Below are 26111 nucleotides of genomic sequence, written 5' to 3'. Positions count from 1 at the left end.
TGAAACAGCTCAAGAAGATTCAGGTTGATATATCAATCTTGGGGCTGATAATGGCATCTCATGAGCATAGACAGGCACTATTATAGGCAATGAACCAGACTAAACTGCCTATCGATACCACTGCAGATTAATTGGTATCATTGGTTACATCTGGGGACGTTGCGTCAGTGATATCTTTTACAAATAAAGTGTTACCACCTGAGGGTGCTAACCACAACCGTCCCTTATATGTAACCCTGGAAAGTCGAAAAAAGTGGATTCCAGTGGTGTTAGTAGATACCGGATCGGGGATCAATGTGTGTCTAGTGAGGACTGCCTATGCCATCGGTTTGAGGCCGATTGACTTTACACCCATGACCCAAGCTGTTTGGGCTTATGACAATACAAGTCGGGATGTCATGGAAACGTTCAAAAGCCATATCCTAATCGGCCCGTTTGAGCATGAGGTGGAATTCCATGTCATGGATGTTCCAGCCACTTTTAATCTACTACTGGGAAGGCCCTGGCTACATCAGATGAGGGCTATATCATCAACAGTCCACCGGTTAGTAAAGTACCCCTTCAAAAGCGGGATTGCCACTGTGTACGGCAACTCTGCTATCCATCCACCCCAAGGAAACACTGCGCCCTTACTGGAAATTGTACATGGGGAAGAAGATGTGTTCCTTTCTGGCTTCTCTCTGGCAGAAGCCCGGTTAGTCCAAACCATCATGGCGGAGGGCGATGGGAATTATGTAAGCAATCTATTTACATGATGAACAAATAGGGGCATATGCCCGGATCAGGACTAGGTCAAAATAGCAGGCTGGGAGGTCCTGTTGCTAAGGAGATGAGTCATAACCCCCATGCTTTCGAGGTGGGATATAAACCTACCGTTGCAGACTGGCAAAGAAAATGGGAGGAGCTGAGAGAAAGGCTAAAAGTGAAGAGGACTGAAAAGCAGTATGAGTTAGTCCACAAACCAATACAAGGGACCTTGAACGGACGTTTTGTTTTCGCCAAGGGGAAGACTTCCCCTTTTGTGGATTCTTAGAGCCCTAGTATGATTGGGAAACAAAAACAAGGTATTCGGGGTTTGAGATCTTTTTCGGACACCAGCTGCAAGAAGAGGAGGATGAACAAGCAGACTTGAACCCTAGCACAGATCAAGGTGGGATTGTGAACTTGGACATCGAAGGGGAAGAGCTGTTGGGAAAAGCACTGGCTGGCCTACTGACAAGTTCTACTGTTGGAGCTGAGACCACCAACTTGGGGGATAGTTTTATTATCTCAATGATCGAGGATGCGTCTGAGGCTCCATGCTTGGTCTGGAAGTTTGAGCAAGGCGTCATCAATAATTCTGTATAGGATAGTGAGTCTAGATCTGATTCCACTGAGTTTGTGGAGTCGAAGTTAGATTCGAGTTCCTCTGATTCTGGTACTTCTGGGAGTGGTAACCCGGATACCAAAGTCATGTTCAAGTCGTCTTTTAGCTTTTCTTTCAAGTCTACTGTAATCGAAGATCCAGAATTTTTGAATGGGAATGTTGTGGACTTTGCCTACTTCTCTATGCCTTTGGTTTGTTGTACTAATCTTAATTTTCAAAATTTTGACATAAACGAAGATGAAGAAATTCCTCAAGTTTTAAAAAATTTGATTGATCATGATGAGGAGAGGTATGTTCAGTCCTGTATAGATGGAATCGTATCAATTAACGTGGGTATTGAGGAAGATCCTCGCTTAGTTCAGATCGGGTCCACGCTGTCTTTAGAGGAACGCGGGCGTTTAATCGATTTATTAAAAAATTTCAAACATGTTTTCGCGTGGTCCTACGAAGACATGCCTAGAATCGATCTTGAGATTGTACAACACTAGATCCCTCTTGACCCTGAGGCTCGGCCAGTTAAGCAAAAGCTGAGCAGAGTTCACCTAGATTGGGCTTTGAAGATCAAGGAAGAAGTTACCAAACAGGTCGAGGCAGGGTTCCTACTTGTATCTGAGTATCCGACGTGGTTGGCCAATATTGTTCCAGTCCCAAAGAAGGATGGCAGGATCAGAGTCTGTGTTGACTTCGGGGATCTGAATAAGGCTAGTCCGAAGGATGGCTTTCCTCTACTGCATATTGATGAGTTGGTAGACTTCACCATGGACCATGCATTGCTCTTGTTCATGGATGGGTTTTCTAAGTATAACCAAATTTTGATGACGCCCGAGGATAAGGAGAAGACCGCTTTCACTACTTCGTTGGGCACTTATTGCTACCGAGTCATACCGTTTGGGTTGAAGAATGCTGGGGCCATTTATCAAAGGGCTGCAATTACCATTCTGCACGACATAATCCACAAAGAGGTTGAGATGTATGCGGACAATATGATTGTAAAGTCCAAAGATCGAGAGGGCCACTACACCGCCTTGGAGAAATTCTTTCAGTGGATCAAAGAGTATAGATTGAGGTTGAACCCACAAAAATGCACCTTCAGCGTAATAATAGGAAAATGCTAGGATTTCTAATCACACAGTGAGAAATTGAGGTGGATCCTTCCAAAATCAAGGCCATCTTGGAAATGCCACCACCAAGGACTGAAAATGAGATGCGCGGCTTTCTGGGTAAAGTTCAATTCATAAGACGATTTATTTCCAAACTAACCTTGACTTGTGAACCACTATTTGGTCTCTTGAAGAAAGGAAAGAAATTCCAATGGGATGATCGCTGTCAATTCACTTTTGAACAGGTTAAGCAGTACCTGCAGAATCTGCCTGTGTTATCACCGCCAGAACCAGAAAAACTACTAATTTTGTACCTGTCATTCACGAATTCAACCATAGGGTGTGTAGACACCCCATTTTTTACCGCCCTTAAGACTTGGGCGCCACTGGTTAATCACTCGATGATGAAAGTTAGGCTGTGCAAATGTTCGATATCTTCTGCAAGAAAAGCATCTAAATCCCAACCTTACACCCCATTTTGGACCAAAACTATTTTGACGAAAACTTTTTTAGACCTTAAAACCCTCTCTTTCAAAATATTTTTCCAATGCTTCTACAGTGTTCAGAGGTTCGTATTTTGTTTAAAAGTCGTACTTTTCGGTAAACTGAACAAGGACAAAGTGGAAATAAATGGAAGAGAGGTGAACTCTTTGAAAAATCTTTAAAACCTCTTATTTGGAAGAAAATAGGAGGGGAGGGAAGAAAACTAGTTGGGGAACAAGTTGGGCATCAAACCGTTAAGATAGAACTGAGCAACCTTCACTAAATCAGGCCTATCTCTTTGTACACTTGGACTTTAGCTATGAGACCCCCACCATTAGAAATTGGACTTCCAGGGCTTCAATTTAGACTCAAGAATCTCCTAAAGTCGAGTCTGGATGAGGGAGATATGGCCGTTTGAAGTTAGGCATCTGTCAGGTTAAGATAGAAATGAGAAGCCTTCACTAAAATAGGCATATCTCTTTGCACACTTAGAATTTAGATGTAAGGACACCACCATTGGAAAGTAGACTTCTGGGGCTTCAATTTAGACTTAAGAATGACCTTTCGATAAAGGAGATATACCCGTTTAAAATCAGACTTGGAAGTAGATTTTTGTGGCCAGCAGGCTACTACTTGTGGACGGCAGGCCACTACTTCTGGCTTGGCGGCCACTACTTCTGGCCTGCCAGCCACTTGTGTAAAGCCCAGATATTTTGTACCAACTATCCCTTAAAAGCTCTAGCTATTCCTATATAGATATTTTCGACTGAGAGGCTGTTTTTTCTATATATACTTAACCTTCCCTCATGTTTTTAGGTTACAAAATTTTCCAAAGGGACCAGAACTTGAAATTCTCTCTCTATCTCTATCTTGCAACCTATACACTCTTTGTCTCTACACTTCCTAAACCAATATTGGAGCTCTCCTTACTGAGATTATTAAGTCCAAATTTCAGCCCTTGAGAGTGTAAGCTTTGTGGTTTGTGAACAAAAGAGTTACCTTACTTCAAGAGGTATAATTTTGAGCATCTCTACACTGCTTCTCTCCCATCTTTTCTTGCTATTTTTGAACTATTTTTGGACTATTTTTATGGGCTGAAGCTTGTGATTTAAGGCTATTAAAGGTAAAGGGGTCAACCACTCTTCTTTACACCTTGTCTCCTAAGCCTTTATACTTGTGTTTCCCATCTCTTCCTCAACTGTTTTTGAGCTTTTTACCATTGATTTTCAGTGTTATTTTAGTGGCTAAAATCATGTCTTGAGGTCCAAAAATGGAGGGGGTAGCCTTCATTCTTTATGCTTTGTTTACTAGCTTACATAGCTCCATGTTTTAGCTTATTGTTCTAGCTACTTTTGTCTTAATTCTAGCATGTTTTAGGACTGTTTTAGCACTGTTTTAGGACTATTTTTAAGTGTTCATTGCATTTGAGCCTTATATTGCATGCTTGTAGTGTAATTGTCCTCATAGGCTTGGTGGTTTAGGCCTTAGCCACCAACCTATTTGAGTTGACAGCATTTGTTATAGCTTTCCATACTTGTTTTCACCCCTTACCACTTTTGCAAGATCCCTCCTTTCTTGGCTTTTTCTTTGCTTTGAAAGTTGGTTCAAACTAGTTACTTGTTTAAAGTATGAGATTGAGGTCTTGTGCTTAATGGTTTAATCCCTTTGGGGGTTCATTACCAACGGCATGACATTTCTCTCATGCCTAAAACAACTCTTGGTTTGGTGCTCCTTTCCATTAGAGGACTTAAAGCTCACCTTTGGACTTAATTTACTAAGGAATTGTGATAACCCTGCTCCGTATTATGCTAATTAACCTTAATTATGATTGTGATTATGTGCCTGATATGATTTTGAGTGTCGTTTATATGAATATATGTGGTTTTGAATTTCTATCTGTTCACCGTAGGAAAATCTATTTGATTATCTGCTTTAAAATTTAAATTGAAAGCCTTATTAGCCACAGAAACCGAAATTGACTATATCATTGTGATTGGCGTAATTTTTAGAGCCTATGGTGAAATTTAATTAGAAATTAATTTGAATCAAAATAATTAGATTCAGAATGATTAATCAGAGTGTCATTACTTAAACTTAATCAATATGATTAAGCAAGCCTATAAACAGGCCAGTATACCCTTAAGTCCCTCATTTTGTGAACTCAAAATCTGAAATGCACTCGAGAGAGAGAGGGAGAGACGGCTCTAGAGATAGGGAGGGGCTCAAATTATGGATGTTGGCTCAAAGCTTGAAGATTGGAAGCTTAACTCCAAGATCTAACTGCAATTGTGAGGATTGAAGCTCCTAGGTGAGTAAATGAGCAAAAACTTATGAGTTTAAGTTTGTAGTTTTGTGAATCCAAAGTTAGATGGCAATTGAGATAATAATTTGAGATGTAATTGATTAATATGGAGCTTGTATGTACATGCATGTGTATAATTACAATGAATTGCCATATAGTTGCATATTTGAAGGTAAAACATGTTAATCATGATGAAATTGAGATCAAGGTGTGCATGCATGTAGCAATATGTTATGAGTCCTCGTGTTTCTGTATAAGACATGTTGATTGGGTTGAATTGGAAGTCATTTAAGACATGCATCCATCAAAATGAGACTATGGACTCCACTACATGTTTTGGAGATGAATTTGGCAAGAATGGTATGAGTATGAAATTGATCCATGGGAATTGAACTTCAAAATGTTGTAATTTAACATTTGTATCATGTTAGAAGGTTTGCATGTGAAGTATGAGTCATAATATGCAAGTTACATTAGTTTGAATGCTAGTTTGAAGCTCAAGCAGCTTGCTGGAAAACCCAGAATTCGGCATGTCCGCTCAAGCGGGGTAATGGCCGCTCGAGCGTGAAATGCTAGTTCCTAGAACTTTTGCAGACATGGACATCCGCTCGAGCGGGGAGATATACGCTTGAGCGTCAAGCCATGTAGTTTGACTTTCAGCTCGAGCATCCAAAGTCAAGCCCGAGCGTAAAAATGAGGCAACCAGTATTTTTGCAGACCCAATGGGTCCGCTCGAGCGGCCAAAGCCACGCTCCGCTCGAGTGGGGAGCCCTGTTTCAGAAATTTTGTAAAGATGTTTTGTGTTTCATTTTCTGTTCTATTTCATTTCTAAGTACTCTTAGGCATACATTAAGCATTGTAAATGAGTTAAAAGAATAAGAAAGAAGCCTAAGAGGGATGTATGAATTTAAGAACGGATTGAATCGTTTGTGACCCACTATGTTCATGAAATGTGTAGGGTCTAGCACGAGAGCAAATCCACCCGCAGATCACTGTGAGTAATATCTTAGTAAAGATATTTGAAGTATGTTATTTGTCCAATTGCTTATTTCCATATCAGTCTTATAAATTTGTTAAACAGAATTGTGGACAAATATCTGTTATACCATAAGATTGGGCCAAAGGCCATTTGACATGAATGAAATGGGCCAAAGGCCGTTTGACATGAATGATTGGGCCAAAGGCCGTTTGACATGAATGAAATGGGCCAAAGGCCGTTTGACATGAATGGTTGGGCCAAAGGCCGTTGGACATGAATGAATGGGCCAATGATCGTCAGATATATGTGAATTGGGCCCGAGGCCGTTTGATACATCTAGAAATTTTGTCGTTTGATACATTAGAGAAACATGAATTAGGCCCAAGGCCGTCTGATGTAACTGTTTCAAGTTCGTTCATGTATCTTCTCTAGTTGATATTATTCACTGGGCTTTCGCTCACTCTCATTCATGTGCTTGTAGGTGAGCCAAGAGATGTACAAACCCAGCCTCGGTGTAGTTATGTGAGAAACAGCCAAGGTTTTGAAGAGTCAGCCCTAATGTCTCACACACGAGACTTGTCTTTGCCTCTTTTGTTCTTTTGTTATAATTTTGCTATATTGGCAAAAACGTTAGACCACGGTTGTATATAAGCTTTTGATTGGCTGACCACGACCTGAATGATCTTGTTGTATAAAGCTATATGTTAACTTTCTTTAATGTGGGTTATTAACGAATATATGTGAAATGTTATTATGTGCCAGGTAAGCACAGCTCTATGGACAAAAGTTTTAAGTTTGCTTCCGGCCCCTTAACTCTGTTGGAATATGTTTTATTTGGTTTGAGGCCGTAGGTGACGTCATGATTACTGGCTGGTTATGTCCTTAACCCATGGAGGCGAGTTTGGGTCATGACAAAGTGGTATCAAAGCATGAGTTAATAACTCACACACTTGTCCGAATGAGCAATAAGCGTCTAGAAAAGATCTAGAATGCATTCGTGTGGTAAGTATGAATCTGAAACCATCAAGAATATGCTTAGATGTTTCAAAATGAACAATTATGTGCTTAAATGCTTCAAGGCTATATGTTTGTGCATTACTTGTATTACAATTATTTGAATATGTATGCTTCTTGGTATATGCATACTTGTGAAACTTCTGTATAAAGAATAATGCAAGTCTAATCAGATGGTGAGAGCAAGATGTGATGAAATAGATGAGTCTTCTACTGTCAGAATGGATAGAATGGAAAGATTGATTCAGGAAATGGCAGAAACATTGAGGCAACAACAGCAGTGGCAACAACCACATCCTCCACCTCCTCCTCCAGTACCACCTGTTCAAGATATTCAGAATGATGACCGGAAAATAGCTCTCACCAAAGAGTTTAAGAAAATGAAACCGCCATAGTTTTATGGGGGATTAGATCCGTTAAAGGCCAAAGCATGGGTCCTCAGCATTGAAAAGCTATTTGAAGTGTTTCCTTGTTCAGAAACACAAAAAGTATTGTTAGCCACTTTTACTTTTAAAGATGAGGCAAGAAGGTGGTGGATGCTAATGCGTGAAAATAATAAAGATATTGGTTGGGCACGGTTCTTGGAAATGTTCTATGATAAATACTTTCCATAATGTGTTCGTGATAGAAAGGTGTCAGAATTCATGGAACTTAAGTAGAATAGCATGACAGTAGCTGAGTATGAGGCCAAATTTACTGAATTGGCCAAGTTTACACCACATGTGGTTGACATCGATTACAAGAAAGCGAGACATTTTGAAGGGGAACTTCGGGATGATATTCTGGAACAAGTGAGTGTTCTCAAACTGGAGACCTATATTGAGGTGTTAGACCGGGCCATAATATCTGAAGCTAACATAGCCAGACAAGCTAAATCATCAACTGACTGGAAGGGTAGTAAAAGACAAGGCTTCTTTTCGAAGAAGAAATTTTCAAAGAAGCAGAATACAAGCTCCTCAAATACTTCTAATTCTTCCCGAGATACATCTCCTATGTGCAACATTTGTGGTAAAAGGCATCGTGGAGTTTGTTACCGTGTGTCGGGAGCCTGCTTTAAATGTGGTAAAACAGGGCACATGGCCAGAGATTGTAATCAGAATAATGGAAAATTAGTTGCTAGCTCAACAGCATCCATCCCAAAATCGGGAAATACTATGAGATCTACTATCGCTGGGGATACCGTGAGGCAAGGGAGAGTTTTTGCCATTGTTCCAGGCGATACACGGAATGCTGAAGCTGTTGTTTCAAATACTATCTCTATATGCAATCAGGATGCTTTTGTGTTAATTGATTCTGAATCAACACACTATTTCGTAACTTGTGCGTCTGCATCTAGACTGAGTAGACCCCTAGAACCATTGCCATATTTGCTATGTTATGTGCTCCATCTGGGGAATCTGTGTTGTGTGCATCTATATATCGAATTTGTGACATGCGTGTTGGGAATGCTATTCTATATGTAGATTTTTTGCCCTTGAACTTTAGACATTTAGATGTAATTTTGGGCATGGATTGGTTTACTAAATATTGTACCACCATTGATTGTGTAACAAAACGAGTTGTGTTTAGACCACCGGAATAGGAAGAAATTGTGTTTGTGGGTAACGGGATAGTGCCTCCACCTTATTTAATATCTGCAATGAAAGCATGTAAATTGATTAGGAAAGGGTGCCAAGGTTACTTGTGTTATGTGCTGTCTGAACAATCTATGAATGTTGAATTGAGTAGTAGCCCTATTGTTAGCGAATTTCCAGATGTGTTCCCAGATGAATTGCCAGGGGAATTGGTAGATAGGGAGATAGAGTTTACTTTTGAAGTTGTGCCAGGCACTCAACCTATTTCTAAGACTCCCTACAGAATGGCTACTGCTAAAATGAAAGAATTAAAAGAATAGTTACACGACCCACTTGAAAAAGGGTTTATTCGACCTCATACTTCACCATGGGGTGCACCGATGTTATTTGTGAAAAAGAAAGATGGAACCTTGTGCCTGTGTATTGACTATCAAGAACTGAACAAGGTGACAATAAAGAATAAATATCCCTTACCTCGTATTGATGATTTGTTTGACCAGTTGCAGGGATCACAAGTGTTTTCTAAAATTGATTTGAGATCCGGATGCCACCAGTTGAAAGTAAAAGCAGAGGATGTTAAGAAAACTTCATTTCGAACAAGGTATGGTCATTATGAATTTCTTGTTATGCCATTTGGGGTGACTAATGCCCCTGTAGCATTTATGGACCTAATGAACCGAATATTAAAGACTTACCTTGATGATTTTGTCGTAGTTTTTATTGATGACATTTTGATATACTCAAGGGATAGACTTGAACATGAACGACATTTGAGGACTGTTTTACAAACACTTAGAGAAAAGAAATTATTTGCCAAACTAAAGAAATGTAAATTTTGGTTGGATGAAGTTATGTTTTTAGGGCATGTTATAAACAAAGAGGGAATTTCAGTGGACCCACAGAAGATAGAGGCAATTGTGAATTGGCCTACACCGACAAATGTAACAGAGGTCCACAGTTTCATGGGCTTAGCTGGGTACTACAGAAGGTTTGTAAAAGAATTTTCAAAAATAGCTGTGCCTCTTACCCAACTGACACTCAAAGGGAAACCGTTTGAATGGAATAATGAAAGAGAGTCTGCCTTCCATGAGCTGAAAACAAGACTGACCACCGCACCAGTTTTGACACTACCACCAGGTATGAAAAACTTTGTAATTTTCAGTGATGCATCTTATAAAGGCTTGGGTTGTGTATTAATGCAGAATGGAAGGGTGATTGCATACGCCTCTCGATAGTTAAGACCACATGAGAAAAACTACCCAACACATGATTTGGAATTGGCCTCAGTTGTATTTGCTTTGAAAATCTAGCAGCATTACTTATACGGGGCAAAATGTGAAGTCTACATGGATCACAAAAGTCTGAAATACTTCTTTACGCAAAAGGAGTTGAACATGCGACAGAGGAGATGGCTTGAATTGATAAAAGACTATGATCTTGAAATTCAGTATCACCCTGGGAAAGCCAATACAGTTGCTGATGCCTTGAGCAGAAAATCGATGGGGAATTTGGCTTGTTTGCTTACTGAACAGAAAGAAATCTTGCAAGATTTTGAGAAGTCCGAGATTGAAGTGGTATTATGTGAACAGGGTGGATTGATAGCCGCTATTTCAACCGAACCAGCAATCATCGATGAGATTAAGCAGAAACAGAAGGAGGATGAATTCCTTAAAAAGATAGTTGATGAATATGAAATGAATCCGAGATCGGAATATAGTGTGGTAAAAAAGGTGCTAAAATTCCAAAATAGATTTTTGTGCTCTAAACATTCCCGAGTTAAAGAAAAGAATTCTAGATGAAGCTCATAAATCAGTGTTTGCTATGCATCCGGGTAATAACAAGATGTATTGAGATTTGAAACAAAGCTATTGGTGGCCCAAAATGGAGAAAGAGATTGCAGAGTATGTGTCTAAATGCCTCCAATGTCAGCAAGTAAAAGCTAAACATCATAAACCAGGCGGTCTACTTCAACCTCTCCTTATTCCTGAATGGAAGTGGGAGCATGTGACTATGGATTTTGTTATTGGTCTACCTCGAACTCCTCGAGGTATGGACTCTATTTGGGTTGTAGTTGATAGAGTAACTAAATTTGCACATTTTATGCCTGTTAAGACTACATTTGATGCTTATAGACTGGCTACTATATATGTTGATGAGATTGTCCGTTTACACGGAGTTCCGGTATCTATCGTGTCAGATAGAGATCCGAAATTTGTATCTAGATTGTGGAAGAGTCTACAAAGAGCAATGGGAATAGAATTGAGACTCAGTACTGCATTCCATCCACAAACAGATGGCCAATTAGAACGGACCATACAGACTTTAGAAGACATGCTCAGAATGTGTGCTTTAGATTTTAAAGGGTGTTGGGAAGACTATTTGCCACTAATAGAGTTTGCATACAATAACAGCATCCACTCTAGTATCGGTATGGCACCATACGAGGCTTTGTATGGTAGAAGGTGTAGATCACCAATTTGTTGCACAGAAGTCGGGGATAAGGTTCTTCTTGGGCCTGAAATTGTGCAAGACACTTCTGAGAAGGTCAAAACTATTAAGCAAAGGCTCAAAACAACTCAGGACCGACAAAAGAATTATGCAGATGTTCGAAGAAGACCTCTCGAGTATGAGGTTGGTGACCATGTGTTTATCCATGTGACTCCAATGAAGCACCAAGTAAGGTTCGATAAGAAAGGGAAATTGTCACCTCGTTACATTAGGCCGTTTTAGATTCTGGAAAGGCTTGGTCCAGTTGCGTACAGAGTTGCTTTGCCACCAGGATTCGAACAAATCCATAACGTGTTTCATGTATCGATGTTAAGGGGTTATCTTCAGGATCTGTTTCATGTAATTGATTATCACCGGATAGCTCTTAATGAAAATATGGAATACGCAGAATGGCCGGAACGAATCATTGACCGGCAAGTGAAACAGTTAAGAAGCAAGTCCATCCTGATAGTGAAAGTGGAATGGAGAGAACACTATGGGACGAACGCTACATGGGAAAAAGAAGACGAAATGCGACTACGCTATCCACATTTGTTTCCTGACGAAGGTAAAAAAAGTTTGGAGGACCAAACTTCCTAAAGGGGGGAAGACTGTGATAACCCCGGTCCGTATTATGCTAATTTTACACCTGTTTTCGGACTGAAACTATTTTGACCAAAGATTTTAGACCTGAAAGCCCTCTCTTTCAAAATATTTTTGAAACAAAGTTCCTACGATGTTCCGAGGCTCACATATTGTTAAATGTTGCGCCTTTTGGTAAACCGAGCAAGGACAAAATGGAATGAATGAAAGAGAGGTGAGCTCATTGAAAAACAAATTCTTTAAAACATCTTGTTTAGAGGTTTGGAGTTGAAGAAAAGAAGAGGAGAGGGAAGAAACCAAGTTGGAAAAGAAGATGGGCATGAACCGTTAAGAGAGAGTTGAGCAGCCTTCACCAAATCTGGCCTATCCATTTGTATACTTGGATTTCAGCTATGAGGCCACCACCATTGGAAATAAGATTTCTGGGGATTCATTTTACACTCAAGAATCTCTTGAAGCCGAGTCTGGATGGGGGGGATATAGTTGGTAGAAATTGGGCATCAATCCAGTTGGACCGAAACTGAGTAGTCTTCAATAAAATAGTTATATCTCTTAGCACAGTTCAAATTTTAATATGAGGCTTCCACCAGTGGAAAGCTTACTTCCGGGGCTTCAGTTTAGGCTCAAGAATGACCTAAGAAGGAGTCCAGATAAAGGAGTTATGCTTGGTTGAAGTTGGGGACCAGAACTAGATTTTGCCATCGGCCTCTGTGGGAATGTGCCGGCCACAATTGGAGCTTGCCAGCCATAGGTCGGCCAAAAGTGACCCTTATCAGCCAAAATTAGTAGCTGGTCGGCCAACAAAGTAGCAGGTCGGCCACCAAGATGGCCGGTCAGCCAAAAATGTCCAGAAAGCTCAGAATTTGCAGATCTTTTGCTCCAATTGTCTTCTAAATGCCCCAGCTGTCTCTATAATCAGATATTTCGACCAAATGCTCTCTTTTTGCTATATATTGAAGCCATATCTCTCATATTCCAAGGTTGGAAAGTTAGCAATTTTGGGAGCCTCTCTCTAGAAGGTGTGTGAGCAAATTCTTCCCTCTCTCTAGAATTCTCTCTGCCTCCTCTTGTTTTAGGCTTGAAAGTGAGAATTCCGTACGTATTTGCATACACTTCCTTAACCAAAGTTGATCATCTTTGGGTTGAGGTAGCTTGGGACTTTGTTTGAGCTCCAAAAGGTGGTTTTAACTCAGAATTGGGGCTGTTTTTGCTGCTGTGCTTCAAAGATAACCTCTTACCTCTTTTGAGCTTATTTTTGCACACTTGTTTTGCCACCTTTACAAACTATTTTTGGCCTGGTATTCAACTACCAAAACCTCTATTTTTCAGTCCAAAAAATGGTGGTTTAAGCCTTGTTTGGTTAGGGGGTGTTTCCTTCCTTTTGCTCTTTGGCTTGTAAAGCCTTTTGAGCTATATTTCACGCTTTTCAAACAATCTCTTTTTGACCTTAAAACCACTGAATTCCAAAGGAATTTCAGTGGTGGAAAGCTTGTTTTGAGGCCCAAAATGGGAGGGGTGGCCTCCCCTCCTTGTCTCTCTATGCCATGCCTTGTTAGCATTACAAAGTAGCATATTTTTATGGCTTATGTTAGCTTAGTTCAAGCATGTTTTTGGATATATTTTAACATGTTTAAACTCTATTTTTGGCTGGTTTAGTCACTTGTTGTTTGCTTCTTACACTTGTAGTGCAATCTTGCTCACTAGCCTAGTATGCTTGATGGTTTAGCCTATTGTTCTAGCATGTGTTGGCTCCACTCTAGCATGTTTTTGGCCTTGCTTTAGCATGCTTTAACTCTGTTTCAAGTGGTCTTGGTCACAGATGCTTTGCTTTGTATAGCTATAGTGTAAATGGCCTTAACTAGCTTTGAGTTTTAGGACCCCTAGCATGCTTTGCTTGTGATGTTTCCATGATATGGCATCATTTAGCATATGATTTCAGAGCATATATCCTTGCCACACTCTTGCATGTGTCACTCCTTCATTGCTTCTAAGAGTTAAGCTTTGTGCCTTGTTTGCGAGCCAACATGTGCGCATGATTTTCTTACCTTTTGTGCCTAAGTTTTAGCATGATTAGGCCACTGATTTGGCATGTTTCAGGTCTTTCCATAGCTGATTTGGTCATTTGAGCTTTGTATTGCATACCTCTAGTGTTGTGTCCTTCATTAGTTTCAATGCTTTTGACTCTTAACATGTTGTGCATGGTTTGTTTGCATGATTTTAAGTCATTTAGCATGTCATTTCGGTGCTGAAATATATGCCATTGCACACCATTGTTTCACTCTTTTATTCGCTTTGAAAGAGGTCTTTAGCCCCTTGTTGGCTTGAGCATGTAATTGAGGCTCCCATGCCTAATGGTTTTAGCCTTCTCTTGAGGGTTTCTACTAACCAAAAGCATGAGGCTTCTTTCATGCTCAAGATGCTTGTGGCTTAGGCCATCTCTCTCATTAGACGACCTTTTGGACTTAACAGGTTAAAGGATTAATTGGTAAGCTAAAATGTGTAGACAAAATTGAATCAAGTAAAACATGTGCAAGATAAGCATTTGTGTTGCATTGCATGTGTTTGGATCGGACGTTAATCCAAACACAAGAAATGTGGGACGTTTCATACTCAAAGTGATGAAACGTGTCACATTTCTTGGTCGTCGTCACCCTTGATCATGCATGATAGGGTAGAGGCATTTTGAGTCTTATGTACACATTCACTAAGCTTGTACAAGCTTGGGTTTTGGGCCATCATGCATTGAGATGCTTGGTTGATGGCTTGAAAGCCAAGCGCTACACTCCTTTGAACTTGAGAAATGATGAGGAGTGTGGCAGTACCTACATTTCCTTGCAAATACATTGCTCTCACTCTATTGTGCTCTGTTGCAGTAAAGCCAGAAGTTTGGAGAAGCAGGTGGCCGACCAGCCACTTGAGGTAGCCGACCGACCACTTTCACTAGTCGACCGGCCAGTTGAGGTGGCCGGCAGCCACTTTTTGTGGCCAACCGGCCACCCATCCATTTTTGTGCAGAAATGATCTTGTTTTGGAGCAGAAACAGTGTGGAAGTTGGTTCAATGTTCAGAAACCAAGGCAAGTGCAAACAGAGGCAATTAATGTCAAAGCAATGGATTTCTGAGATGACGCCAACCGAGCATGCACGTATCCCTCGCCCGCGAAGCCATTTCATTGCTTATGATTAGTTTGTGTAACTAATTAGTTCAATTTGCTTTGTAATATTCTAATTAGCTTAGCATAGCTAGTTCTTCAATTCGGTTTGTAATAATTAGCTTAGCTTAATTATTCGGACCCTCCTTCGCGATGGCACAATGTTGTAATAAGTGTGCGTGTGTGTGTACATGTCTTCCATCCCCACTTTTTTCTCCCTTTTACTTAACCGCTTTCGATGGTTAGTTTTAGGGCATTTTTCGATTAGCATACCTTATGCTTTGCATGTTTGCATCATTCATTTGTTTTGCATGCACCGGGCTCGGTGTATCATTCAAACCGCATTGTATTTCAATACACTTGCTTGAATACGTGTTTCAAAGCATGTTATTAAGTTGTTGCATTCATATGCCATTTTAGATAGTCGAGCCTGTTTAATTGCATTATTGCATGTGTTGCATTAGGCATCTTGTATAGTTAGGATCATGCATATTTCTAACTAGCTTTTTGCTTTGGCTCAGAGTACACTGTAAGTATTTACGCTTTAGCATACTTGCATAAGTGTGAGTGTTGCCATGATAGCATGCTTTCCATGAGGCTATTTGCTTAAGTGCTTAACTGTTTGAATGCCTGTGGGTGGAGGCTTGATTGCCTGAATTGGGACAACTTGATGATTGTGAGTTTTAAGCCCACTTTGTGAAGTGGCAAAATCATGTTTTAAAGCCCACTTGAGGGTGGCAAATCTGCGCTTTAGTCTACTTGCGAGTAGCACTTCCAAACCATTTTCGAAAACAAACATGAGTTATTTTGTTCCAATTCTCGTGATCGAGTCTATACTTGTATGCTATGCGCATTACATAGTAAGATTAGCTAATAACCGAAATAAGAGCACATGTTTCTATAAAACAACATATCATGGTAGTAGAGGCCGATCCTTTGATCGGGTGAGCGGGGGTGCTCATGTCATGACCTTCCCCTCTCGTACCCAAGTTCCCGAGCCGAGGTAACTTTGGTGATGACGGACACGTGTCCTAAGGCACAAGTCAGGGTTTCCTAAATTTTCCAAAATAAAATATTTAGGTGGCGACTCTGTAATCTGGCAAAGAAGTCCATGTTTGGTGCTTTTTTTTACTCAAAATCGATTTTCCAAAACGATTTGCCGGATTTGGACTCTTTGGTGTTTATCAGTCTCACATTGCACTTTATGAGATTAGATTCAGAACCGTGACAGGAGTCCAAACTGTAGTAGTAGCTGGGACCTGATTTGCGCCCTCTCCAAAAACGGGGGCATGCGGAGGAAGTTCGGGCGGGTCTACACCCCACAGTTCAAACTCTTGTGGTTCTGAATCTGATTTCACAAAGTGCAATGTGAAACAGTGAAAACACAAAAGAGTCCAAATCCAACAATTCTTTCAGAAAATCAATGTTTGAATCAAATACCAAAAATAGACTATTTTGCCAGATTTCAGAGTCGCCTCCTAAATATTTTTGAAAAATTTAGGAAACCTGAGACTCGTGCCAAAGGCCACTTATCCGTCATCACCAAAGTGTTTTAGCTCGGGAACTTAGGTACGAGAGGGGAAGGTCATGAATTGAGCACCCCATTCACCCGATCAAAGATCGGCCTCTACTAATTATGATGTAATTTTATTTACGTTATATGCTCTTGTCTTGATTTATTAGCTATTTTTACTATGCGACGCACACAAGTATAGACTAACTTGCACGAATTGGAACATTTGATTTTATGTTTTATTTGAAAAATTGTTTTATGAATATGCCACTTGAAAAAGTGGACTTAAAATGGACATTAATCAAACTTTCCCAATTCAAGCAACTAGCCTTCATCCACAGGCATTCAAATAGTTATATCATTTAAGCAATTAGCCTCATGGAAGTATGCTTGGACATGGTAACAACCACACTCATGCGATATTCTAAAACTCAAAATTGCTCACCTAGTACTCCGAGCCAAAACAAAGCAAATTAATTAGAAAATTTGCATGTTCCTAATTAATGCAATATGACTAATGCAACACATACATTATGTAATTTGTAGGCTCGGCTATGAGCATGGCATATGATTTCATTCAAGACATGCGATAAAGTACGTATTGAGGCAATGAATTTGAACATTTGATATTGGGTTAGTATGATGAGCCAAGCCTTGGATGCATGCAAAGCAATGTATGCAAAGCATAAAAATGCTAATTTGAAAAATGATGTTTCTATACTAACTATCATAAGCAAGTAAGTAAAAAGGAGAAAGACGTGCGGTTGAAAGACATTCAACTTATTACATAATTGCCCTTGTGCAAGAGGGTGCGAATCAAAGTCCGAAAAGTTTGAATTAAACTAATTATTACAAAACCAAATGAATGAACAAGCAAAGAATTAACTAGCTAACTACTCTATTACAACAAGGATAATAATGAGAGTGAGAAACAAACTAGTTATTTAAGCTAACTAGATATAACAATAACAAATAAACAATAGCAATAATTACAACACTAATAATTAACAATACTAATTATAACAACAACAACAACAACAACAACAACAACAACAATAATAGTAATAATAATAATAATAATAATAATAATAACAATAATAATAATAATAATAATAATAATAATAATAATAAATTAATTACAACAATACTCAGAGCATTAATTTATAATAATGATGTAAGCAAGGATATGCAGGGTTGGATGCATAGTGTCCAAGAATAGCTCTGTCTGCCTAGGCCTGCTCTGTTTCACCTTCAGCCACTGCCCTCTGTTTTCTATAAAATACACTGCTGACCAAACATTGATGACTGGCTGGCCCTTAATGAAGCCCAATTGGGCCTAAAGAAGGCTGGTCGTGCCTTAATTTTATGCACAATTTTGTTTTGTGCTCTGAAGTGAAACCAGTGCAGATAGAGTTGTTCTGAACTCTGTTTGTCTCCCTCACACTTCTCTGTCATGGGAAAGCCTCAAGAGAATGTTGGAATTGTTTCCAAAACCATCAATGAGAAAGTTGATTGCTTGATGATTTCTGATACAATTTGGACAAAAATCATTAAATGAAAGGAACTACAACCACCTCTCTGTCCTATCATAGAGTGAATTCAAAGAGGGAGGTAGAGACGCTTTGAGGTTCATCAAAACATCATGAATTGATGTAAGACAACCCTTGACACAATAGATTCTGCATAAAGTTCGGCCAAACCCAAGCAATATAACTCATTTTCTTTATGTGGGTTGGTTCATTTTAAGCCAAATTCATTAGTCTTTGCCATCCTTTAATCCATTAAATTCAAGATGATTGTTACGTCCACTAAATATTATGTCCATTAAGTGAGAATATGTCAAACGGGATGTGATTCTCAACATGAAAAAGAGACTACGCCGTTAACAATGAACCTCCGTAGAGATTAAGCCATTAAGCATAAATCGCTAATTCACGTTTTGAATAACCGTCAACTGATTGAAATAACTCTCAAATGAAAGAAATGAATAGCAAGTTGATTTATTAAAATGAAGTTCTTAAACATGGAAGTTAGTTAAAGAAAAGCTAAGAACAATATTCAACAAGCTATGTATGCAAACTAATGAGACAACAATCAAGCTAATCAAAGCATGAACTATTTAAACAACCTAGAATAGCCCTAAAACAACCCTTAATGGGTGAAAAATAGTGGCTCAAAGTGCATGAAAAGAGCCTAAAAAGCTAATAAACAAAGAGAGAAAACAAGGCTAGTAAGTAAGAACAAGGAAGGGTGGCTAACCCCTCCACTTTTGAAACTTCAAAGCATGATTTTTAGTCTCTTTTTAACTTGGAAAATCAATTTAAAAAGCAAAGAAATAGAGTGTAAAAGCAAGGGTTTGAGCTATAGGCAAAGGTGTAAGAAAGAGTGTAAACTCTCTCTACTCTTTTGGTAGCTCTCCAAACCCAAACTTAGACACTTGAAGGGAGATCATAACAACACAAAACGACAAGAACTAGATAGTAAATGATAGAAATGAAAGCAAGAGAGTAAATAGCAAGATCATACCTCTTGACAAAGGTAGCTCTTTGTTTGTGAATCAAACTAAGTACAAACACATTCTCAAGCTTGAATTATGATGCTCAAGGCTCAACCAAGGTTCATAGGCTAAGGTGTGAAGGTGTATATGGTGTATGGATATAGGTTCAAGGTGGTAAGCTTGCTCAAAGGATTACTTGCAAAAGAAGAAGGAGCTCTCAAGAAGGTGTAGATGTTTTTTAGAAATTCTTCAACCCTCAAAATAATGATACAACTTCGTTTTTATAGAATTTGAGCAAGAGAGGTCATAAATATCTTAAAAAATGGATAGCTGGTGGGCCCCTGCTCAGAATAGTGTTTCTCACTACTAAGGCACAACCGGCCATCAATAGCCACAGCCGGCCCTCAATGAGGCACGGCCGGGCCACAATGTGTTCCCCTATTTTTCTGCTTTAGACTCAGCATAGGGTGGCACAATGTGTAAAAAAGGATTTCTTGGGTATAATCAGTGGGAATATGGGAGGTTTGGTATAGTTTCGAAGCTTAAACATGGCCTCTTCGTTGAGACCTTGAACCACGCACAACACCACTTTTATCATCGAGTGTACCAGGTAAAGCGCTCGAGCCTTGCAGGCGGTCAAAAATGGGGTGTCTACAGTCATAAACTAGTGGCTTTGTTGCACTTAATCACATTAATGAGAAGATGACATGGATGGTTTGAGTAGGCCCTCTCGGGCCCACTCGCTTGTGGTATCTTACTCTCATGTGAATATGTAACTTTGTTCTCAATGGTTGCGCACTAGTAAGTAAGAAAGCCGCAGAAGGGCATATGTATTATCACATTTAGTCCACTATAATATTTGTCACTGGATATGTGTAAGGGTATGATAGCCAGCCCCAATCTCGACACATTTGTAGATTACGATACGCATCTTAGTCAAGACTATTTGATCTCCCATAAGTCAAAAGTTTTGAGATGATTTTTGACATTGCACATATGAGGTTGAGATCAATTAGATAAAAGCTTTGGTGCTTTTAGTTTTGACCGAGGTAGCGAGTATCTATTTGAGTTGTTTTTTAGAAAACTTTGTGAAGAGAAATGGACGCTTAGAAAATTGATTATTTCTAGTACTCAGCAACACAATGGTATAGTAGAGATAAGGAATTAAGTATTGTTTATGTTAGGTGGATGATGGCGCAGTATTTTTCCCAATTGGGAATTGCACTTTAGTTTGTTGCCTATATCCCTAACTAAGTGCCCTCCATATCAGATTTTACACTCCATTTGAGTAATGGGTTAGCGAAGAGCCATTTGTGGGCAATCTGTAACCATCAAGCAGCTTATCTTTATTTTACTTCTCATAAGGTTACGAAGTTAAGACCTAGAGTTCTATGGCGAATTATTGTATGATGTCTTGTGAACTATTAAGGTCATGTGGCGCATTATTGTATGCTATCATGTAAACCCTCCGGGTCATGTGCTTATAGATGAGCAACTTTGTGGGAGTGTAACTAGGTCACATAAAGTTTTCTTAGTAAAAGTGACGTGAATAGAGTTTTGGAACTCTATAAGATAGAGAATTCTAAGTATGTCGCTTTATGTAGTTTAGTTGAGAATGGAAAGAAATTTCCAATATCCTAGGGATAATGGAAGTGGCGTGCTTACTAGTGGATTACTCCATTAGAGAAGAATATTCTACATTCTTAGTTGCATGTTAGTGAATGTGAAATTTTTCCACATCATCACTGCGTGATTGAGAGGGAAACATTCATGATTGTTCTGCAAGATGATAAAGAGGCTAGGATAATGCCAAAGTCTCTCTAGTCCCCTACTTTTAGAAAAGTGGATCAAAGTTGCACATTTTAAGACAGTTTTTGAGGATTAATCATTTCTAGGATTTGGTTGACTTTCCACTATGACGCAAAACTGTTGTAAAGTTATGCGTGATTTGGGTAGTCATTTTTTTAGACATAAGGCTCGTTAGATATCGAAAAGTTGCACCATTGAGGAAGGTGTAGACCATGAGAAGACTTTCTCTTGGGGAGTAAGGCTACTTCGGCTTAGGCTATGATCGATATGAGTTCGGAACTTTGATTTGTGGACATTGTGACCCAGCTTCTCGTTGGAGAATTGGATAAGTAGATCCATAGAGACTTACCTTCTTCTTTTATGGTGAAAAGTTAGGAGCGCAAAAAGATTTCTAGTTCCAATAAATCTTTAACGGCCTAAAACAATTGTCCAAATAGTGGTTCTTAGATTTCGTTGAGCCATGATAGGCCAATGATGATCGATGAAGACCATTGAGGCATGATCATTGGTCTAAAAGAAGTTTTTCCTTACTTAGTCATTATGAGCCATTAATTTTTAAGGTTGTCGCCACCTAAGGTTGGTGGTCATCTGTTTTAGACATGATAGACATGCGTGATATAATTTATATGCTTGGATGTATGATCCTTAGAGATTGTTTTGGGAGAATTCTCGGTTTGTCTTTGATGACTTACATAAGGAATATCCTAGAATGATTCCAGATGCGAAATTGCAAATCCATTGACTTATCCATTGGTAAAAGCTAGAGCCTTAGGTATTGAGTGAATCCTCGGATTGTCTTTGGGAGAAACAAATGACCCATATTCCTTGGTCTTTTGTTGTGGGATCCTGAAGTACACTACTTGGGCGTATCCGGCATGATGAGTGCTATCTTTTGTAAATGGTCAACTAAGTAGTTTAGACCTTGACCTTCCTTATTAGACTGTGGATATGATGCTTTATTGGTAGTGTATAAATTTGCCCCTTGTAAGATTCAATACGCTTGTTGGACACATCTTCAGTGAAAGAAAATTGGTCACCAAAATATCTTTAGAAAGGTAATTGTGCAAGAGGTGGTGATCTTGAACCATTTCATGTGAGGCACACAAGGTGGATTCCGTTGTATATGCTTATCGCAAGAGGTGCTGATAAGGCTTATGTTTGGAATCTAGAATTGCGCAAACTGTGGTTGTGTTTTTTCAATCAATCACTTATTTGTTGTGAGATTATGGGATATTGATACTATTATGCTTTGTGTCATAATGATTAGTAGATGATGATGTCAGCATGTAAGATTGGCTCACTTACATGAGCAATCGCCATTGGCGCTTGGGAGCGAGCAGGGATGAGACTAGTGGCTTATTTTATTTAGAGCTAAGAGAGGCTTAAATTATCCACTATGTATGTCGCCTTGGTTACAACCAAGATGAGGTCATGTTAAAGACCAAACATGAATGTTAGTATCCACTTTCTATGTTGTGCTTGTTATGATTAGCCAGATGGGAGATCTCATTTGGTGCCTAGAAGGTGAGTAAATAGAGAATTTTGGTTAGGCGCTAGAAAGCGACTAGATTAAGATCTGTACGATGTATCGAGTATGATGTCACACTTTGGAAGAGTTACTCCATCATAACATGTATTCATACTACATGTGCTTGGCGACCGAGTAATGAGGTGAGAGAATAGATCCATGTTTCCTCATCGTGTGAGTCTTATATGTCATTATTTATATGACTTTTACTTATGTACCCTTTTGTGACCTTTGACTATGTTATAAGGTAAGAGGTTGATGCGGTCATGTATGATTCGGCCATAAGGGACATCACTAGGAATAGCGGTCAATCTTAAACTAAATGGCATGAAGGCAAAGGAAAAGATCATTTAGTATTACACCACTGTTGTATATTCACTGCCGGTAACTCACATCACTCTGTATGAGAGGTGGATTAAGTGTGAATATATTGCAAGGATTGACAAGGTCAAACATGCTCTTTTGAGGGATTAGAGATGTTTTTTGGACCGGTGTAATTAGATGGGTCTGGGGTATATGAGATACTATTTTTATTTTCAGGTGGATATCTCTATGCTGGCACTTTTTGAGTTTCTAGTGTAGAGCTTTGACATGCAGGTGTTCTCAGTGGTCGCACAGTCTATTGGCTAGTATGATTGCGTTTATTAGGTAGATTGAGATACAAAAGGCACGGTGTCATGCCAGCGCATGTTCAAGTCGGAGATGCTGGAAATTGGGTCGGGTTTAGAACCTGCCCATGGTGGCATGACTCGATTAGGAGAGATCTAAATAAAATAATGGATTATGTTTCAAGATATGAGATAATCTTGACATGGATAATTGTCAATATATTAGTTGATAATTATTAATTAGATATTATTGATATGAGATAGACATTGTCTGGGATAATACATCTATTTTATGGATCTCCTAACTCTCCTATATAAACAAAACTTGGGTTTTGTATTTGACACAACAAAAAATGATATGTTCTCTCTTCCTATAAACCATTCCGCCTTTGTACTGTGAATAGCGTGGGTAGTTTTTTACTAGTTCTACTCCATTACTGGGAATTATTCAAAGACATTAATGGAGGCACATGATTCACCCACATGATCCATAAATTCGGTTTGAGCGCGAAAAGTATACCCGAATACATTTATTTTCACTGTGTATATAGTATACTAATTTCTACAGTAGTAATTCATGAACATTCATAAAAGTAATATACATTTGTGGCCAACTTTGATTTTCCTTGTGATGCGTGACATTTTAAAAGTAAACGAGAGTGTAGAGTGTTACATAACTGGTCTTTCTGTAGTCTTTTGGCCTTGACTACAATTTGTCTGCAAATTTCATTTGTTTCTGTAGAAAATATTGCAATCACTCGGAGCCAGAACAGAAACAGTTGAAAGTCATTATCATTGTGCACACTTATTTTAGATTAGTACAACAGTAGGTTGTGCAGTTTTGAATTGATTGCAACAACTATTGGGCAGTTGTAATTACATAGAGTCAAGCAAGAGTCCGGTTCTGAAAGGCTCCTGGTTGTTACAGTCAAGGTTGTCACTGGTGCTAACATCAAATATTTCATCACTACAGTACCTTTTATAGAACCCTATGCGATCCTCAACCCTCGAATCCTGGCCACGACCGCAATTAAGACCTTAATTTATGATGTTTGTGAAGACGCCATACCCGGGAACCCGATTTGCCGCTAGGTCATCTGGCATTGGCGTCCAATTTCCAATGATGACATCGTGGCAAGAAGGCTTTGGCGATTGCATGGTCATTCAGAACCATAGAGATGTCTCGAATGAGATGACTGGGTCAGTTTCTACTAGATCTAGGTTGTTCAGGAGGTCCAATTCCAAGGCCTCTCATGCTTGTCTATAGTTGTAATTGCTGAAATTAATATATATGAAAACATAAAGTCAAAGTATTTCCATGATTAATAATAAAAAGCAAAAGCAAAAGTAAAAGCAACTACTTGACTTACTAGGAAAGTTGGATTGGGCCTCGGTCATAATATTGCTTGCTGGGAGCACAAGGCCATTGAGTTTCAGATTCTTGACCGCAATAGTCACCTATCGGGAGTACTTCTTTCACACGGTAGTATCCCCACAAGAAACGCCCACTTGGTGCAACGTCCCAGCCACCTAATAATATCATACACATACATTAACCAATCCATAATATTCGCCGTCTATTTTTTTTATGTAAAACTTATTTGATCACGTAGCTATCGATATCCGATCAATATGATTTTTTACAGGCATATAGTACTCGACAAGTTCTACACATTGAATGATTCAAATTATCAAAATGAAACCCATGGTGGGCCCCCACGGGCCCATCAGCACTCTCCAGTTTGCTCTGGGACTAGAGGGAAGCTAGGTCCATCTTTAAAATATAATAATTTTAATACATGTTTTAATTAATGTAAATACTTTGAGATAGAAATACTCAACCTACATGGTTTTCTATAATAATAGTCTTTCGTACATTTTTCTTCGTTCTTTTTTGATTTTTCAATTTTTTCCTTTTTAGAAGCTTTTTTTTTTTTTTTTAATGTTCATTACTGTTTTCAAAATATGAACACACATATATTTATATATATTGTATTATATAACTTGTGGGTGTTGATTTTTAACCACACAACCAAAAGGGAAACTCAGCTGAAGAACACCGACAGAATAAAATGAACCAAATATCTGCTAACAAGGAGATGAGAATTCTACGGTGGTTCATCCACCTAGGGGAACTCCGATGATCAAGTCAGTAAACTTTCTCTCTCACAGATATCAAATTAGTACTTAAACTCCCAAGAAAAAACTTACCTTAGACCCACGAGGGTGCCTCACTTTTATAACCAACAGTGACCTGATCACCTAGAAGACTTACTTTATTGGACTTAGGCTCAATGCTCATCCTAGACTCTTGGCTAGATAGGAATAAACTCTTTATGAGCCTTATCCTTATCCAGACTGTGATCATCCCTTGTTGTAGGACTCTTATCCCTTATTTAGATACCTCAAGATTTCGACATTACCGCAGAACATCTCAGCAACGCCATGATCACCTCAGCAACATGACTCATCCACGTGGCACCTTAGTCGACATCTCAGGCTATCTTGGCCATGTGGCGTCATTCGCAAAGTTTTTCCCCACAACTGCCCCTAGGTTTTATTACCTCGGTAACCTGAAGTGATGGAACCTATATCGTATGTCCAACCAACATGCCGACTCAAAACTTAGATATTACTCCGACTGAGATCATGACTCATTGGCTTAAAGTAACTAAGATTCAGTTGCCCACTTTATCAAGAATCAAGAACCAAGAACCAAGTTCTTTTAAGCATTTCAATCGAGCTCGACCTCCAGCCGAGGTTCTTACCCCATTATTTCAAGAATTTCATGAGTTTCAACTGCGCATGAGTTGTCACGCACAGTTATTTCAAGCATTTCCTCCACATGTCCCATCTTTACTGGCTCGTTGTAGACGTCCCCGAACGCCCCAGGAGGATGAGTCCCGTTTTGTTCATATTGGATTCACTAAAGTTCAAGACTCTCAAATTGTCACGGTTCTAAATCTAAACCAAAGAGTCCAAATCCGACAAATCGTTTTGGAAAACAGATTTTTAGAAAAGAAGTGCCAAACATGGACTGCTTTCCCAGATACAGAGTCGCCACGTAAATATTTTTTAATGGGGGAATTTAGGAAACC

At 39.2% G+C, this 26111-nt stretch overlaps 1 protein-coding gene and 1 pseudogene across 1 annotated transcript; one reads left to right on the top strand and one right to left on the bottom strand.

Annotated features, from left to right (window-relative positions):
- The first annotated feature begins 353 nt into the window (after nt 1–353).
- On the top strand, nt 354–2481 carry LOC145791249 (uncharacterized). The gene is made up of 4 exons (XM_082871580.1): nt 354–734; nt 1099–1305; nt 1348–1557; nt 2068–2481. Exons 1-4 carry the CDS (start codon nt 354–356, stop codon nt 2479–2481), a joined length of 1212 nt encoding a protein of 403 aa, XP_082727706.1.
- Nucleotides 2482–23889: 21408 nt separating this feature from the next.
- Nucleotides 23890–25867, bottom strand: LOC114262988 (endochitinase A-like; annotated as a pseudogene).
- Between the last annotated feature and the right edge of the window lie 244 nt (nt 25868–26111).

The sequence above is a fragment of the Camellia sinensis genome, chromosome 5 (genome assembly GCF_055761805.1).
Source record: "Camellia sinensis isolate YWXY chromosome 5, ASM5576180v1, whole genome shotgun sequence".
NCBI classification, from domain to species: domain Eukaryota; kingdom Viridiplantae; phylum Streptophyta; class Magnoliopsida; order Ericales; family Theaceae; genus Camellia; species Camellia sinensis.
Note: the sequence above shows the minus strand (reverse complement) of the source record. Positions and strands in the feature narration are given on the sequence as shown.